The sequence below is a fragment of the Corvus moneduloides genome, chromosome 21 (genome assembly GCF_009650955.1).
Source record: "Corvus moneduloides isolate bCorMon1 chromosome 21, bCorMon1.pri, whole genome shotgun sequence".
NCBI lineage: Eukaryota > Metazoa > Chordata > Aves > Passeriformes > Corvidae > Corvus > Corvus moneduloides.
This window is the reverse complement of record NC_045496.1, coordinates 881,593-897,650: the sequence shown is the minus strand read 5'-3', so window position 1 is coordinate 897,650 and position 16,058 is coordinate 881,593. Positions and strand designations below refer to the sequence as shown.

The following is a 16,058-nucleotide window of genomic DNA, read 5'->3' as shown; positions in this document are numbered from 1 at the left end:
AAGGAAAAATTCTCTAAGTAGCTGGAGTTAGGAGCAGTCATACAAAGGTGGACACTGGGTTCAACTGGGTTATTGCTGGCCTGCTTTGGAATAAGTGTCAGACTTAAAATTTAGCTGAAAATAAATTTAACTCATGTGATCCAGGAACTTTATTGATGCAGCAGGCACTTCACTTTACATTAACCCAACCCCAGAGTCCAACAGTCCTTCGAGCACGCGTTCAGAGCCGCCGTTCTAACAGCCCTTCTCCACCATCAGCTGCAGGATCTCGGCCCAGACACAGCTACCTTGGGACTAAGCAGGACACACGGGAGCTTGTATCACCACACCTGGCTAAAGCAGCATCTGAAATACCTGTTCACTTACAGTAATAGGAAGCAGGAGTGTGCCTTCTCTGTCTGTTAAAGAAGGGAGCAAGGAGAATGTCTTGGCTCCTGTATGTGATAGTCGGAATATGCAGGAATACCTTTACTCTTCCCCCACCTTTAAGGTTAAAAGCATTCCAAGAGGAGGTTACTGTAGGATTTCAGTAGATTGCAATCTCTAATAAAGATGGACCAGTGTAATTTCAGCTCATTCCTTCTTCTGAGTCCAAACCTGACCGTCACCTCTGTCCAAGTTAACAGTCTTTACACAGTCTTTCTTGCTGTAAGAACTCTTACTATGGAGCCCAGGCCTCCTACTGCCAGTGCCTGTGGGAAAGGAGAGAGGTTACAAAGTCACCACGTCCCACACAGAACACTGAAGAGTTTAGCCACAGAAGGGACTATGGCTCTTTTCCAGAATTAGAAACTGTCATTCTCCAAATCTAACCATCTTTTGGATCTCGAGGACTCCAGTGTTGCACGTCACTGACAGAGCAGAATGTCTCACCTCCCGTATCCCTGAGCAGAAGAGGAGGAGAAGGGAGGAAGGGCTTGCTTCAGTTTCATTTGTGTCCCTCAGTGTAAACAGTGTTTCCTTCTGAAGTCTAGAAGATGGAGGCAATTATGAAAAAATAAATATTTAAGCTGACTGCTGAAAATGGGGCATTTACTTTGCAGCCACAATTCCAATACAGCTCAGGGGTATCAGCGCAGTGCGAGACACAGCACTGGGGAACACAACTGGATGAATGCAAAGCACCCACTTGGAGCAGGACCTGCAGGTGCTTCAGGCAGGTAAAGTTCCTGAGCTACCAGACCTGCCACAGGCGTTTTCAGAGGACAGACTGGTACTACCACTAAGCTGACTCTGCTCTGAGCAAGCCACATGTCCTACCAGTACTGCCGCAGAACACTAGGCTTTAAACCCTGCCCAGCCTACTCAGACCTGCCTTGTTCCTTTCACAACAGAGAGGATGAGATGCCTTGCCTGTCCCTACACGCTCTGAGTACCAGTCAGGGTGGTGGTGTGTCACCTCCCACGCTGGGAGCACCCACCCACACTTACCTGAAAGCACCTCAGTGGAAACAACAGGAAAAAAAAAAAAAAAACCAACAAAAAGCCAAGCAGAAACACGTTCTTTGCTGTCCTGAGGAAATTCTCTCCTCCCTTGACAAGGCTTGGCAAAGCTGGTGACAGCAGCCAATAGCTGGAGTCACACTACACCAGCCCTGGCTTTACATACCACAGGAAAAAGCTCTGCACCTTGGGAAAATGACACCAGCATTCGCAGCAGCTGCGCTGCACAGGGAGTTGCAGCATTCCCAGGGATCAGTTTTCCTAGGAGCACTGACAGCCAGGGCTTCAGCTAAACCCCCTGCAGTGGGGGAAGACTTTACTTGGATTCCTGCCTGGGGGCAGTGGCACCCAGCAGCTGCTTCAGGGATGTGCCTCAACCCATCACAGGGAAGAAAGTTCCACGGTCAGCTGCTGAACACATCCCACATTCCCTGTTTCACAACAGACATTCCACAGAAACACAAGAGGCCTCCACTGGTCCCCAGTGGAATCTTTGGAGACCTCAAAGTCCTCTCCTGGGCAAACCAAACAGGTTTGCTAAACCCTGTGACTCAGCTGATGAAAACTGCCAGACCTGAGCTAGCCTGAGCCCCGTCGGCCAAACACTCGGCCACAGAGGAAGCTGCAGCTGCCCCATCCATCCACCCAGTCACATCTCCCACCCCTTCTCCTCGGTGGAGCCCCTGCATGCGTTGGGTGCCAAGGGCAGCATGGGGCTTCCTCCAGCAGGGAGAACTCCCTGCCACGAGTCTCCTCTCCCCATGGCAGAGTGTAAGGTTTGAAATACAGGCAAAGGCTTTGTGAATCCAGGCTCAGAGAGACCAAAGATAAAAGGAAACAGTGAGCTTCTCAGAGATGAGACACTGCCATCATCTGCTTCTTTTCAGAGGCTCTCCTGAAACCACTGACCAGGACCCTGTGAGGACGGCTGAGCCAAAAGTGCCCTGAACACGTACCTTTTCGTGCCACTGAAGTAATATTGCACTGCTGTTTTCTGTTGGCTTTTCAAATCCTTTATAAATGTACTTCATTAACAAGTCAACACCGTTTCTGTCTAAGGAATTCACCGCTTGTTCTATTTCACTGCTTTTAAAAGATGTGAGGACTTTAAGCATCGTTCCCTGGGCTTGCTCCTGGGAAGACAAGGAAAAGAGGGAAATGTGAGAACCAGAACAGCTGGAAACGATCCCAAGATTCGTATTTGGCAAGAGGTGGCCACATTCCAGGCTGGGTTATTTCTGTAAGCGAGGTGAGCAGTTCTGGGGTTAAAGGAGGAAGGGGTGAACACTGTTGAGGGGAACGGGGATCACCCATGCCAGCACAAGCTCATTAACCGCAACGGTGCTGCTCAGATCTCTGGGGTGCCGCTGTCACTTCACAGCGCCCCAACACCGTGTGCTAACCCCCCCGCCCTGCCCGGCCTCCACCCCCGCTACCTTCATCGCCTGGTTCCTGGTGTTGCCCGGGGAGCTGCGGATGGCGGTGTGGAAGGCCCGGAGCGCCTCGCCTGTGCGGCGGCGGGTCAAGGACTCAAACCGCGACCTGGGCAGCGCGACGGCCCCGCGGCCCTGCCGGGGCGAGGGACGCGCGGGGAACCGCACCGCGAGTCACGGGCGGCCGCGGGAGCGACGCGCTCCGGGCCCGTGCGGGCGACTGCGGCCGGTCCCCGGGACTCCCCCGGCCCCCCCGGCCCAAAGGATATTGCCTGAGCAGCGCTTCCACCTCGGGGCTGGCATCGGGCTCGGTCGCCGCCGCCTCCTCGGGCTCCTCCACGAAGCGGTTCTCGTCGTACTGGTCGATGTCGAGGCGGCGGAAGCGGGACGAGAGCGTGCTCCGCGCCATCCCCGCCGGCACCGCCCCGGCCCGGCCCCGCGCCAGCAGGAAACGGCGCCCGCCCCGGCGGAACCGGAACCAGCGCGGCCGCCGCGCCCCGCCCCGCCCCGCGCGGGCGCAGTCACCCGGACACACGGACACACACGGACACACGGACACACACACACGGACACAGGGACACAGGGACACACACGGACACACACGGACACACACACACGGAGACACGGACACACACGGACACACACACGGACACGCACGGACACACGGACACAGGGACACACAGGGACACACACAGGGACACACACGGACACACGGAGACACGGACACGCACGGACACAGGGACACACACGGACACACACGGACACACACACGGACACACGGAGACACGGACACGCACGGACACACGGACACAGGGACACACGGACAAACACACACGGACACACGGACACACACGGACACACACACGGATACAGGGACACAGGGACACACACACACGGACACACGGACACAGACACACGGACACACACACACGGACACAGGGACACACACGGACACACACACACGGACACAGGGACACACACGGACACACGGACACACACACACGGACACTGGGACACACACGGACACATGGACACAGACACACGGACACATGGACACACACACACATGGACACACAGACACGGGGTCAGTAAAAGCACAATGGAGCCTGGAAAAAATCCGAACAATGACTTTAATGTACAAATCCCGTCGCTGCAGCAGGTCTGCGGGTTTAATCGGGATCCCGAGGAAAACGGAACAAACCGGGAATGGAGAACAGCCCTTCGACCGCTTTATTGGGATCCACGTAACACTCGGAAAAGGCCGGCTCGGCACTGCGCCGTGAACACAGCACGGGCAGCCCTGGCCCCGCCGCACACTGGGCACTGACTTTGCTGCTGAAATTTCTTAAAACTTACCAAAAACAAAAAGCTGAACAAGAGACGGGCCCGAGTGGCTCCCGGAGCGTGGTGGTTAAAGGAATCGGTTCATCTAACCCAGGACTAGGCGAGGACTACATGCAGTAGTACAAATCTCAAGGACATATTACAAATACTCTGAAATTAATCTAGGGGAGGGGGGGAAAAAACTTGCTACAGACACCATAATACACAATAAATTTAGATAATTTAAAAATAAAAAAGGCAAGAGGCAGCATTTCAGCAGCAAAGTGCTCAATAAAAAGTATATTGTAAAGGGGCAGACAGGGAGAGGTGACAGCAGGCGGGCGAGGGCTCAGAGGAAGTAGGGCGTGGTTGTCCTGGGAGGAATGACACGCTCTGAGTCTGGAACTGCGCGGAATAACTTTGGTTCTCTTGTATTTACATCTTTAAAGACCATGATGGATGCGATGTTCCCGCAGCGGTAGCAGTAGTTGGGAGCTGACCATACCGTTACCAACTTCTCATCAAACATGAATTTGTATCCTTCATGGACGAGCTGGTGTGCTCTGCAGATCAGCTTCAGGTTGTTGATGTGAACAAACTGCAAGGGAAGGGGGAAGGTCAGTGTGGCCTGAGCGGCCACTGCCCACACAACATCCTGCTCCTGGCCACGGCCCTGCACAGCGGGAGGGAGAACAGAACAGGGGGATTTGGAGACCCGAGCAGTGAGAAACCCCTGTGAAATACAGGTGCCAAAACCCGAGCACTGAGGAACACCATGAAAGCCAGGGAGCAGCGCTGTGCTGTCCCCAGGCTCAGCCCTTCCTGAATACACTGTGCAAGGGCCACGCAACAACGCAGGCTGAGCACGGCCGTTGTGACGTGGCCAGATCAGAGCCAGGCAAGGCCAGTGTGTGGAGCCCTGAGGAGTCTGCTCAGTGCAGACACAACAAAATTAACTCAAGAACTGCTTAAAAAATTGTATTTTTCTCCTAAATCCTTAGGAAAGCATTCCACACAAAGCCCAGGGACACTAGTGAGTCTCACCACATTACACTCTTTAGAAGCAAGATGGATATCAGTACATCTGGCAGTTATATTTGTGCTTTTAGGTTCAAGTGGCTCATTTTTTCTAGCTGACATGAGCAAAGCTTCCCCACCACCACGAGTTACTAGCAGAGGCGTGACAGGAGAGCTCATTGTCTTGCAGTGCCCATGGTCCATTCAAACACCACACTGAGGTGAGCCCCTTAGTTCCCCCATCCCCACACTTGGGCTGTGTGGCCCTGAGCAGCAGTGTTACCTCGTTGGTGACCTTGGCACCAAAGAGCCAGCCCGCCCCGCGTGGGCTGATGGCCCACGTGTCCACGTCCTCCGGGTCTGACCACACCAGATCGCAGAAGGCGCCTTTGTGAGGGATTTCCTGGTTACGCTCAATGGTCCGGATCTGGTCAAGGGTCTTGATGTCTGGGGAGAGGCCTCCGTGCACACACAGAATCTGCTCGTCTATTAACTGCAGTGAAATGACACGTGTACAGAACACTCAGCATTCACCCAGCCCAGACGCTGCCAGGGGAACCTTCACAGGTCACCACCTCTACAGTTCCCATTTAGACAATCTGGTCGTGTTGTTAACGTGGTGTTTGCACTTACAGCTGCTATTGTGAGCATGTCGAAGACTTTGGTACAGTATCTCCAGGCGTTCGCATTCCCGTATTTGGTTTGGCACTCATCTGTTGGAGAGAATGGTTTTATTCCTCATGGATCGCTGGACAACAGGCAACACAGGCAGCACAAACAGAGAGCAGAACCTGCACACTGCGGTGTGTCACACGAGCCCTGTCAGGAGCCCTGTGCAGGAAGGACTGAGCACCTCATGCACCTCTGCTCTCCATCTGCGGGGCCTGTGCAGCTCAATGTAGCACCACGACACAAGCAGAAACCCCACGTGCCACAGGAAAAGAGCAGCAAGATCTGCCTTAAACACCTTCCATGTTACAAACACAACGACCATGTTAACAAATGACAACATTTGAGCCCATGTCCCACCCGGCCCCTGGAGAGCCCCGGGTCCTGTGGCACCGCCAGCGGGTTGCCCAAGGGACAGATGTTGCCCTCACGTATCCCAAGGCAGGACTCACCGTAGAACCCGTACACCTGGGTGATCTGCCTGCTCTCGTGGTTGCCTCGCAGCAGCGTGATACGGTCAGGCCACTTGGCTTTTAGTGCAAGGAGGTACGTGAATGTCTCGAGGCTGTAATACCCTCGGTCTACAAAGTCCCCCTGAAGTCAGAGACAGTCGTACATGGAGCAAGAGTCACACGAGAAAGTGCACAGTGACACATCCACTCTGAACTCCTCACTGTCACAGAGAAACCCAGTGCTGGAGGGCAGCCGGGACCTGCTGGGCTCCAGGGGAACTCTGGGCGCTCTGGGCACTCCCCTCACCGCCGCCCTGACGTGACCCCGCGGCCGCGGGACACCCGGGCACAGCAGGGCGCTCTGCTCTGCCCCACCCCGCGGGGCTCCCGCTGCTCCCGGCAGCACAACCGGCGGGCAGGAGCCAACAGCGGCCCCGGCGCTGGCCGGGGCCTGGGACACGGGAGCCCCCCGGGATTTCCCCTTCAAGCCGCTGTCAAACCCAGCGGGGCCGGGCCGCACCCGGCGCACGTACCATGAAGATGTAGTTGGTGTCGGGGACCTGCCCGCCGGTCCGGAACAGCTCGCACAGGTCATAGAACTGCGGAGGGATAGAGGCGTGAGCGGGCACCGGGCATCGGCACCGACTCCGGCCCGGGGCTGCACCGGGAGTGGCCCGGCCCGGCCTTACCTGTCCGTGGATGTCCCCGCAGACGGTGACGGGCGTGGAGACGGGCTGGACGTTGGACTCCTCCAGCAGCAGGTCACAGACATAGTCACAGAGGCGCTGCGGGAGGGAGCGGGGCAGGGTCGGGGTCGGCGCCGGGACCGCCGGGACCACCGGCACCGCCCGCCCCGGCCCGCCCGGCAGCGCCCGCCCCGGCCCGCCCGGCCCCGGCCCGCCCCGGCCCCGCCGCCGCGGCCGCACCTTGAGGTCGTTCTCGGGCAGGTACTTGCAGAGCCGCGCGATCTCCACGTACTTGTCGAGGTCCAGCGGCGCCATCTTGCACGGGCTCGGGCAGAAGCGGGCCCCCCCCGCCACTTCCGGGCGGCGGAGCGCGCCGCCGGCGCGGGCGGAAGCGCGCGGCACTTCCGGCGGCACTTCCGGCCGGGCCGGCCCCGGTGAGCGCCGCCATGGCCCCGCGGGCGCTGCCGCTGCTGCGGCCGGGACAGCGGCCGCGCTCGGGACAGTGGTGAGTGGGGCGGGGGGACCGGCGGGACCCCGGGCCGCCCCAGCCCGCGCTGAGCGCCGCCCTCGCCCCGCAGGTACCGGCTGAGCCCGCGCGGGGAGCGGCCCGGCGGCCGCGTGGGACTCGGCTGCCTCCTCCTGCCCGGCCGCGTCCTGCTGCTGGCTGGTGCCGACCCCGCCGGGGCCTTCGCGGACGCGCATTTCGTGGAGCTGGGTGAGGGCCGGGCCGTGGCGGGCCTGGAACCGGAACCGCGACCGGGACCGGTGCCGGGTCCGAGCGCCTGTCCCTGCCCGCAGCCCCGCTCCGCTGGGTCCCCGCCGGCTGGCGCGGACTGAGGCCCCGCTACGAACACGCCACGTTCCTGCCCGCCGCCGGCCCCCCGCGCCTCTGGGTCTTCGGCGGCGCCCACCCCGCGGGGAACCGCAGCTGCGTTCAGGTGCTGGACCCCGGTGAGTGCCCCAGATCCGTGCCCGGAGCGGGGCCGGGGTTCCGGGCTGCGGGACAGGCGCGGCTTCTGTTCCCACGTTGGTTGTTTGGTTAATCAAATGTCTTAACTAGAAACAGGAACGTGGGAGAGCCCTGCAGTGAGGGGGGTGCCGCCGCGGCCCCGGACGTTCCACACGTCCTCGGCGGCCATCGGGGCCCGTCTGTTCGTGTTCGGGGGTGGAGACAAGGGAGCAGAGCCGGTGAAAGACCAGCGGCTTCACGTGTTCGACACAGGTACCCCAGCGCCTGCGAGGGCATTCGTCCCCCGGGCGGTGGGAGGGAGCTTTGCCCTTCGGGTTTAGTCAGAGGGGTGGAAGTGTTGTGCTTTGTTTGGAGATGGGTCCGGCTGGATGGGTCGCTGTTCTTCTCTTGACAGGCCTTTGTGTTCATGTAGTCACTGGGGATTCACACCCCGCGGCTTGGATAGGAAGCCTTGGCAGGGCTCCGGGGTTTCTGATCTGTAGAACTTCCAGAGTTTTGTTCCTTATGCACGTGTATTCCCGTTTTTAGCCACCCTGACCTGGTCCCAGCCGGACACTCATGGTGATCCCCCTTCTCCTCGGCACGGACACACTGTGGTTGCAGTTGGGACCAAGCTCTTCATCCATGGAGGTTTAGCTGGAGATGTTTTTTACAATGATCTGTTCTGTATCGACATAAGTAAGTGTGGATGGAGGTACTGACGGGCAGTACCTGTGTGCGATGTGCTTTGATTTAGGGGGACCTTTTTTCCATAATACTAGTTCTTAAGTGCTTAAAATACTACCCTCTTTGTTTAAATCAACAAAATGTATGGGGTTTGTATAATGCAGAACCATGGACATGTTCTTTTCTTGCAACAGATGACATGAGATGGGTGAAGATCCTGGCCACTGGGGATGTCCCTGGAGGACGGGCATCCCACTCCTCAGCAGTGTTTCAGGACCACTTGTACATTTTTGGCGGAATAGGTCCAGATGGGACACTGGATACTGCGTACAAGTATCACACAGGTAGGGAGGCTGCTCTCAGCGGTGCCATGGTAGATGCCAGGCAGCTGGGGAACACATTACCTACTCAAGTCCTGGGCCTCTTCCCCCTGGAGTCACACCACTACGGGGCTGGATGCTCAGAACTGTTTAATTAACAGTGTCACTGTCTGGGGTGTGGCATTTAAAGCTGTGACTGTATCTTTGCACTGCAGGAAGGCAGCAGTGGACGCTGCTGCAGTTTGAACCTCCGCTGCCCAGCGGGAGGCTGGACCACGCTATGTGTGTCATTCCCTGGCGGGCTGGGGCACACAGGGACACAGGAGACCCCCCAGCTGGGCAAGAGCCACCTCTGGCAGCAGGTGACAGAGCTGGGACCCTCCAGCAGGGCCTGGGTGAGGACTGCACCGAAGACACCTTTGTCCATCTCCTGTTTGTGTTTGGGGGGATGGACACACAGGGGCAGATACACAGGGACTGCCTGGTCACCCTCATCGAGTAGTGTCCCCACAGCACCAGCCTCATCCCATGGGGTTAATTCTGTCCCTTAAACAATCCTTACCCTTGGATGGCTGGCACGGTGCTGACACCCCTGGGGGACAGGGGCTCTGCCTGAACACGGTCCTGCTGCAGCCCCAGCCCAGGGAACATGGCAAGAGCCGAGGTGTTCTAAGGCACTGCTGGAGCTGGCACCACACAAGGTCAGTCTGGACTTAACTAATCCCATGGATTGGATAAGGATCAGTTAAATAAAGAGACCAAATTTCAACTAGGCTTCTTTTTTTATAAGAACCTTTATTAGGTGTAAACTACTTTTCAGTCTTCAGAAAACTGGTCTGTTTCATATGAGACTTTATTAAAGCTCTGAAGTTTTAATACTGCAGAAAAATGTAATTAAGCCAAGCTCCTCCCTCACTGCTGGGCACCATCACTACTGCAGGCACTGAATGGGTTCTGATGGATAGCCTCCCTCTCCCAGCTCAGTGAAAGCTACCCCTTCAGCAGTTACTCAGGCTTGATCCCCCCTTCCTCATCAGGATCTGTTGTAGAACTGCAGGGATGTCCAAGTCCACCTGGCTCCCTTCAGAAACTGAGTCTCAGCCCACCCCAAGGCAAGATGCCCAACTCCTGCTGTCAAACCTCCCACTCTTCCACAAACCCATGAAAGGTAACCTTGAGGGGGTGAGCTGCACTCCATCCTTCTTTAGGGTTAATCCAGATCCTGGTTGGAGCTGGGTAATGGAAATTACAAAACTAAAACAAAAGTCCAGTGTAAATAACAAATTTATTGTGGTCACTCCAGGTAGAAAAGCTCTACACCAAGTTCACATGACCAAGCTGTTAAATAGAATGTTCCACTGCCAATACTTCTAAACCCACATTTACACTCCCCACCCCACTCCCCTCCCCAGACATCAAGCAACTGCTAACGAAAAGCAGGATACAGCCACGTCGGGCTAGCGGTTCCAGCTCCACTCACGAGTGAAGATTCAAAGTTACATTCCAAATTAAGAGTTCAATATTTTAAACAAGTGTTCCTGAGTCCAATATATACATACACCACATTCGGAGACGCCGGTATCTACAACTCATCCTTCTCTGCTGCCTCCTCCTCGCCGGGCGGGGGGCCGGCACTGCCGTACAGCTTGCTAACGATGGGCTGAACCACCTCCTCCAGCTCCTTCTTTTGTGCTTTGAAATCTTCTATGTCCCCATCCTGATGGCTTTCCAGCCACTCGATCTTTTCCTCCACTGCTTTCTCTATTGTTTCCTTGTCCTCAGAGGACAGCTTCCCACCCAGCTTCTCCTTGTCCCCAATCTGATTCTTCAGGGAATAGGCGTAGCTCTCCAGCTCATTCCGGGCATCGATGCGTTCCTTAAGCTTCTTGTCCTCCTCAGCAAACTTCTCAGCATCATTCACCATCCTCTCGATCTCCTCTGGCGTCAGCCGGTTCTGGTCATTTGTGATCGTGATCTTGTTCTTGTTCCCGGTGCCCTTGTCCTCGGCCGTGACACGGAGGATCCCGTTCACATCTATTTCAAAGGTGACCTCAATCTGGGGGACACCACGGGGGGCAGGAGGGATTCCCGTGAGATCAAAGGTTCCCAGCAGATGGTTGTCCTTGGTGAGGGGACGCTCACCTTCAAGAAACAATGAGACAGGGTTACTTTCTTTCCCAGCTGTGGCTTGTACTTTGTGAAACCATGAGTGACACAGTTCCATCTACAAAGTACCTACAAGCCTTTGTGACAAACGGGAACAAGAATGAAAACCCTACAGACAGTCTCCAGCTGTCACAGGGACCACCACAGGTGACACCCACCTTCATAGACCTTGATGGTCACTGTTGGCTGGTTGTCAGAAGCTGTGGAGAAGATCTGAGACTTCTTTGTGGGAACAACAGTGTTTCTTGGGATCAGCTTGGTCATGACACCTCCGACAGTTTCAATGCCAAGAGTCAGGGGACAGACATCGAGCAACACCAAGTCACCTGGAACAGATCAAAGGCGTGACTGTGATACAGCTTCCCAACACAAAACACATCCCCCAACACTGCAGACAAGATCCCGAGGCCTCAGGGGCACAGAATTCCAAGGATTGGAAAAGATCCAAGTTCTTCTGCATCTTCTTGTCAACGCCCAACATCCACTGTTCAGTCAACTCAATCTTAGGTGGCAGCGAAGGTGTCCTTACCTGTATCCTGATCCCCAGAGAGCACCCCGGCCTGGACAGCCGCACCATAGGCCACAGCCTCATCTGGGTTAATGCCACGAGAAGGCTCCTTCCCGTTGAAGAACTCTTTAACGAGCTGCTGGATTTTGGGGATGCGAGTCGATCCACCAACCAGGACAATCTCATCAATATCAGACTTCTTCAGGTCAGAATCTTCCAGAACTTTCTGAACAGGCTTCATGGTGGAACGGAACAGGTCCTGGAAAGACAAAAACCCAAGGACTGTGAGACTATTCCCAGCATGCCCCACTGTGCAGCCCTGGGGATGCAAAGTACAACACTACGGAGCAGAGATGCCAAACTGTCCGTCGCGCAGCCTCAGCAAGGCCCAGCTCCCTGGCAGGCAACAGCTGCCTGCTTATACAGAGTTATTTATACTCCAAAGTGCAATGTCACAGCATGAGATGCTGCACATTCCCAAGTCCCAAGTCAGAGCTGAGGCTATGTAACTTTACCTTTCTAAACTTACCATGTTCAGCTCCTCAAACTTGGCTCGAGTGAGTGTCTCCGAAAAATCTTCTCCTTCAAAGAAGGACTCTATTTCGATCCGGGCCTGGTGCTGAGATGACAATGCTCGCTTGGCCTTCTCCACCTCCCGCCTCAGCTTCTGCACAGCTCTGTTATCCTTCCTAACATCTTTGCCAGTTTTCTTCTTGTAGAGCTTGATGAAGTGCTCCATAACCCGCTGGTCAAAGTCTTCTCCACCCAGGTGAGTGTCACCATTAGTAGCCACAACTTCAAAGACTCCGTTGTCAATTGTGAGGAGGGAGACATCAAAAGTTCCACCGCCCAGATCGAATACAAGGATGTTCTTCTCTCCCTCTCTCTTGTCCAGTCCATAAGCAATGGCAGCAGCTGTTCTGTACAGGGAACAGCCTGTCAGAGCGGGGGGTGCCACCCCACAGCTCCCCTCGGGCAGGACGGGGTGAGGTACTCACGGCTCATTGATGATCCGCATCACGTTGAGCCCCGCGATGGTCCCGGCGTCCTTGGTTGCCTGGCGCTGGGCATCATTGAAGTAGGCTGGCACTGTGACAACAGCGTGGGTCACCTGAGCAGGGGGGAGGGACAGGTTTGTTACAGAAATGAGAGAAAAACAGTTTAAGTAGTACCAGCCACTCTGAGCAGTGCTGGGAACAATTAGCCCATCTTTAGAAATGAAGACTCAGCACCAGCTAAGCCCATTTAACAGGGCTGCCAGAGGGGCCTGCAGCACTAACTGCGGTTCAGGAGGGCAAGGTTAGTCCTGACTCAGCCTACCCTTCTCCCATTTCCTAAAGCTGCTAATCCCAGTTGTTACCAGTGTTTCCCGTGTACTTACCTTCTTCCCCAAGTAAGCCTCTGCTGTTTCCTTCATCTTTGTCAGGACCATTGCAGAAATTTCTTCAGGAGCAAATGTTTTTGTCTGTCCGCCTCCAACATCGACCTGAATATGGGGCTTGGCTTTCTTCTCAACCACCTGAGGAGAACAATGGATACTGTCCCATTTAACTATTCTATGAGTAGATACCTCTTCTGACCACAACTGTAGTTCCTCCAGTCCAGCCCCCCCACCTCTGCACTCAGGGCCCACCTTGAAGGGCAGGTACTTGATGTCTTGCTGCACGGAGGGGTCGTTCCAGGTGCGGCCAATGAGCCGCTTGGCATCAAACACTGTGTTCTCCGGGTTAGATGTGAGCTGGTTCTTGGCAGCATCCCCGATCAGGCGCTCCCCCTCGGGGGTGAACGCCACATAGGACGGCGTGATGCGGTTCCCCTGGTCATTGGCGATGATTTCCACGCGCCCGTTCTTGAAGACGCCCACGCTGAGGTTGGGGGGGGGAGCAGAACGGTCAGGCGGCGCGGTGGCCCGCACATCCCCCCCACCTCCCCTTCTGCTCCTCCCTGCGCCCTCCCGTGGGCCCGCAGGCCTTGCCTCCCCAGAAGGGGCCCAGCACTACCCATGCAAGCGGTCACCACCCTTCTTTCTCCTGTAGGCCCAGCATTACCAAGGGCCCGCAGGACCTGACCCCCCCCCCCCCCCCCGCTCCAAGGCCCAAGCACAGCCCATCAGCCCGGCCGTCCCCCCGTGCCCGGTCCCCACGCACCAGGAGTAGGTGGTACCCAGGTCGATGCCCACCACCGTGCCCACGTCCTCCTTCTTCTCCTCATCGTCCGCCCAAACGGCGCCCAGCGCCAGCAGCGTCAGCAGCAGAAGCCTCATGCCGGCCGCTCACCTGCGCCCACCTGCCGAGAGGCCGCCGGTTACACAACGGAGGCGCCACGCGCGTGGCCGCCCCCCACGCCCCTCCCCACGCCGCAACCGCCCTTACCGTGCCCAGCGCCGCCGTGCGCAGTCACCCACCGACCCCACCCGCTCCTTCCGTGCCCTCAAGCGCCACCCCCCCCCCGACCGGCCCAGCCCCGTGCGGCCCTCCCCGCGCGCGGCCCTCACCGTGCAGAAGCGCCGCGCCCCGATCACCGCTGAGCCGCCAGGCCGCGCCGCCCGCCCTTTTATACCTTCCGTTACCCCTTCGTGGAGCCTCCCCATTGGCTATCGCGCCCTCGCTGGAGCCTTCCCATTGGCCGGCTGCTACCAAGCTGGCCTCCCGCGATTGGCGAGCGCCGTGCGACAGCTCCGCCGTGCCCGGCGCGCCCCCCTCTCGCTGCCTCATTGGTTCCACCCGCCGGCCGCGGCCACAGAGAAGTGTGAGCCAAGCGGAGCGTCCCCATTGGCCGGGCGGGACCACGGCCGCGGGGGGGGGGGGGTTCTGGAAGTTTCCATGGTTACCGGCCCGGGGGGGGGGGGGGGGGATAGCCCTCTGGTGTGGGGGGGCGCCGCTGCCTCCCGGGGGCATCGGGGTACGGGCGGTACCGGGGTACCGGGACACTGCCGGGAGGGAGGTGCGAGGAGGTTGGAGCCGGGCCGGCATCATGGCCGGGCCCTGCGGGGTCTCGGTACAGCCCCGTCCCTCACCCGTCGGGGACGAGGTGACACGTGTGTGCCCAGCGCCCCGAGGCGACACCGGGACCGTCCCCGGGTAGCCGCTGCCCGTCCGCCGGTGCCAGCATGTCGCAGGGCCCGGCCATGTCGCTGCACCAAGCCCCACACGCACAAGCCGGGGCCAGGCGGAGCGGGGGCTGACGGCGGAGCGAAGCTCCGAGAGCAGCCCCGGCTCCGCCCGGCCCCCGGCTCTCTCCCCGCTCCGCCTCGCCCCGGCCCCGCTCCCGGTGCCGGCCCCGGGACTACAAGTCCCAGGAGCGCCGTCGCCGCCTGCGCAGTGCCGCGCCCGCCCGGGCCGCAGCGGGAGCCGCCGGGGCGCTGGCCGGGCAGGGACGCGCTCGTATCCCGCGACAGCGCTCGGCTTCCTCCCCCCGAGGAGGAGGAGGAGGGAGCGGTGGGAGGAGGAGGAGGAAGGCCCGGGGCCTGACAAAACGCTTTGGTTCTTCCAGGGAAGAGAGAGGGAAGGCGGGCAGCCCAGGAGAGACGGAGCCGAGGAGGGTATGTCGGGTGGGTTTATCGCGATAGAGCGCCCGGGAGGCGGGGGGAGCGGTGTGGGGGCGGCGGGAGAAGTTGTTGGTGCGGTTTGCTCGGGGGTTTGTCTGTGCCCTTCTCCCCCTGGCCAGCCCTGCCTGCCCGGCGGGGTCCGGGCACCGGCGATCCCCTTGCGGAGGCATTGGGAGAATCGGAGCCCTTGGCAGCGGGGCCCGCGCGGCTCCGGGAGCCGCTCGCTGCCGTGTCTCCTTCATGGCTTTTGTGTTGTGCAGGTTTAAAACTTGAAACTTGACGAGTGTGGTGACTTCCCTTTTTGGTTACTCGCAGACCCCTAACGCTGGAGAACTCGGTCCGGGGAGTATCGGGCTTTTTTTTCTTGCAAAGTCACGATACCGCGCTCCTGAGAGCTGTTGGGATGGAGCTCTCGGAGCGAGCATGTGACACTACACTTACTGATAGGTAAAGTGCTATTTTGGTGGACGATGCAGTTGACTCACAAGTAAGAAGATGCAATTTGAAGAGGATGGAGGGGAAATGGCACGGGGCAGTATGTGAAATCTGAAATACTCTGTAAAAGCAGCAGGATGGTGGCTTCAGGAAATAGACTTTTTAACTGCTGCTGCCGAGTAGGGTTCCAAAATATTTAAGATGCTCCCCACACGGGTTTTGACGTGAGATTTGTCAGGTCCTGGAGAATATACTCTCCTCAGTAGCAGCTATCCTTCCTGGTGGATGGGAAGGGAGCTGCTCTCAGGAGAGCAGGCTGGGAACAGGTTGGTTTTGCCAGTTTGAGCGGCTTCAAGTTCTGCAGTTGTTATGACTAAAAGTTTATTAGTGTGACCCTTACCTAAAGAGAGCTCCACTTTCTAG

The 16,058-nt window shown here is 57.7% G+C and overlaps 5 protein-coding genes across 12 annotated transcripts in view; 2 read left to right on the top strand and 3 right to left on the bottom strand.

Moving 5' to 3' along the window:
• Nucleotides 1-125: 125 nt before the first annotated feature.
• On the bottom strand, nucleotides 126-3,340 carry ARPC5L (actin related protein 2/3 complex subunit 5 like). Its single transcript, XM_032131279.1, has 4 exons — nucleotides 3,146-3,340; nucleotides 2,880-2,952; nucleotides 2,400-2,576; nucleotides 126-692 (listed from the first exon to the last, which is right to left on the bottom strand). The coding sequence occupies exons 1-4, from the start codon at nucleotides 3,283-3,285 to the stop codon at nucleotides 630-632; spliced, it is 453 nt and encodes a 150-aa protein (XP_031987170.1). The 5' UTR covers nucleotides 3,286-3,340; the 3' UTR covers nucleotides 126-629.
• Nucleotides 3,341-3,987: 647 nt separating this feature from the next.
• Nucleotides 3,988-7,390, bottom strand: PPP6C (protein phosphatase 6 catalytic subunit). Of its 2 annotated transcripts, XM_032131278.1 has the most exons (7): nucleotides 7,264-7,389; nucleotides 7,027-7,122; nucleotides 6,871-6,936; nucleotides 6,338-6,479; nucleotides 5,850-5,929; nucleotides 5,500-5,709; nucleotides 3,988-4,797 (listed from the first exon to the last, which is right to left on the bottom strand). In XM_032131278.1, the coding sequence occupies exons 1-7, from the start codon at nucleotides 7,336-7,338 to the stop codon at nucleotides 4,549-4,551; spliced, it is 918 nt and encodes a 305-aa protein (XP_031987169.1). In that variant the 5' UTR covers nucleotides 7,339-7,389; the 3' UTR covers nucleotides 3,988-4,548. The 2 variants fall into 2 exon arrangements, with proteins under 2 accessions (XP_031987169.1, XP_031987168.1); XM_032131277.1 differs by having other exon boundaries at nucleotides 7,027-7,390.
• A 58-nt stretch (nucleotides 7,391-7,448) lies between these two features.
• RABEPK (Rab9 effector protein with kelch motifs) lies at nucleotides 7,449-9,753 on the top strand. Its single transcript, XM_032131276.1, has 7 exons — nucleotides 7,449-7,528; nucleotides 7,602-7,738; nucleotides 7,822-7,974; nucleotides 8,084-8,245; nucleotides 8,522-8,671; nucleotides 8,854-9,003; nucleotides 9,195-9,753. The coding sequence occupies exons 1-7, from the start codon at nucleotides 7,470-7,472 to the stop codon at nucleotides 9,479-9,481; spliced, it is 1,098 nt and encodes a 365-aa protein (XP_031987167.1). The 5' UTR covers nucleotides 7,449-7,469; the 3' UTR covers nucleotides 9,482-9,753.
• A 494-nt stretch (nucleotides 9,754-10,247) lies between these two features.
• HSPA5 (heat shock protein family A (Hsp70) member 5) lies at nucleotides 10,248-14,231 on the bottom strand. Of its 2 annotated transcripts, XM_032131262.1 has the most exons (9): nucleotides 14,148-14,231; nucleotides 13,801-13,939; nucleotides 13,287-13,518; nucleotides 13,035-13,172; nucleotides 12,652-12,764; nucleotides 12,183-12,573; nucleotides 11,675-11,912; nucleotides 11,304-11,471; nucleotides 10,248-11,121 (listed from the first exon to the last, which is right to left on the bottom strand). In XM_032131262.1, the coding sequence occupies exons 2-9, from the start codon at nucleotides 13,914-13,916 to the stop codon at nucleotides 10,562-10,564; spliced, it is 1,956 nt and encodes a 651-aa protein (XP_031987153.1). In that variant the 5' UTR covers nucleotides 13,917-13,939; nucleotides 14,148-14,231; the 3' UTR covers nucleotides 10,248-10,561. The 2 variants fall into 2 exon arrangements, with proteins under 2 accessions (XP_031987153.1, XP_031987152.1); XM_032131261.1 differs by lacking the exon at nucleotides 14,148-14,231 and having other exon boundaries at nucleotides 13,801-13,972.
• A 152-nt stretch (nucleotides 14,232-14,383) lies between these two features.
• The window catches only part of GAPVD1 (GTPase activating protein and VPS9 domains 1), a 30,372-nt gene continuing 28,697 nt past the window's right edge, over nucleotides 14,384-16,058 (top strand). For 2 of the 6 annotated variants that reach the window (XM_032131251.1, XM_032131250.1), the window contains exon 1: nucleotides 15,047-15,194. The gene's annotated coding sequence lies outside the window, so the exon portion shown is untranslated. Of the gene's footprint in view, nucleotides 14,402-15,044; nucleotides 15,204-15,515; nucleotides 15,648-16,058 lie in introns of those variants that run through there. The other 4 variants (XM_032131245.1, XM_032131248.1, XM_032131246.1 and 1 more) reach the window with 4 other exon arrangements.

Bases quoted from the DNA above. Each gene is read 5' to 3' on its own strand.
- RABEPK (XM_032131276.1), top strand. From the start codon at position 7,470: ATGGCCCCGCGGGCGCTGCCGCTGCTGCGGCCGGGACAGCGGCCGCGC. The intron at 7,529-7,601 runs GTGAGTGGGGCG...CTCGCCCCGCAG, and splicing joins CGGCCGCGCTCGGGACAGTG to GTACCGGCTGAGCCCGCGCG. The intron at 7,975-8,083 runs GTGAGTGCCCCA...TGTCTTAACTAG, and splicing joins CGTTCAGGTGCTGGACCCCG to AAACAGGAACGTGGGAGAGC.
- ARPC5L (XM_032131279.1), bottom strand. From the start codon at position 3,285: ATGGCGCGGAGCACGCTCTCGTCCCGCTTCCGCCGCCTCGACATCGAC. The intron at 2,953-3,145 runs ATATCCTTTGGG...CCGCCGCCGCAC, and splicing joins GTGGAAGCGCTGCTCAGGCA to AGGCGAGGCGCTCCGGGCCT. The intron at 2,577-2,879 runs GTAGCGGGGGTG...TTGTCTTCCCAG, and splicing joins CCAGGAACCAGGCGATGAAG to GAGCAAGCCCAGGGAACGAT.
- HSPA5 (XM_032131262.1), bottom strand. From the start codon at position 13,916: ATGAGGCTTCTGCTGCTGACGCTGCTGGCGCTGGGCGCCGTTTGGGCG. The intron at 12,765-13,034 runs GTAAGTACACGG...CCCCCTGCTCAG, and splicing joins AGGCTTACTTGGGGAAGAAG to GTGACCCACGCTGTTGTCAC. The intron at 11,913-12,182 runs GTAAGTTTAGAA...TTGTCTTTCCAG, and splicing joins AGTTTGAGGAGCTGAACATG to GACCTGTTCCGTTCCACCAT.
- PPP6C (XM_032131277.1), bottom strand. From the start codon at position 7,338: ATGGCGCCGCTGGACCTCGACAAGTACGTGGAGATCGCGCGGCTCTGC. The intron at 6,937-7,026 runs GTAAGGCCGGGC...ATCCCTCCGCAG, and splicing joins GCGGGGACATCCACGGACAG to TTCTATGACCTGTGCGAGCT. The intron at 6,480-6,870 runs GTACGTGCGCCG...CTCTGACTTCAG, and splicing joins ACACCAACTACATCTTCATG to GGGGACTTTGTAGACCGAGG.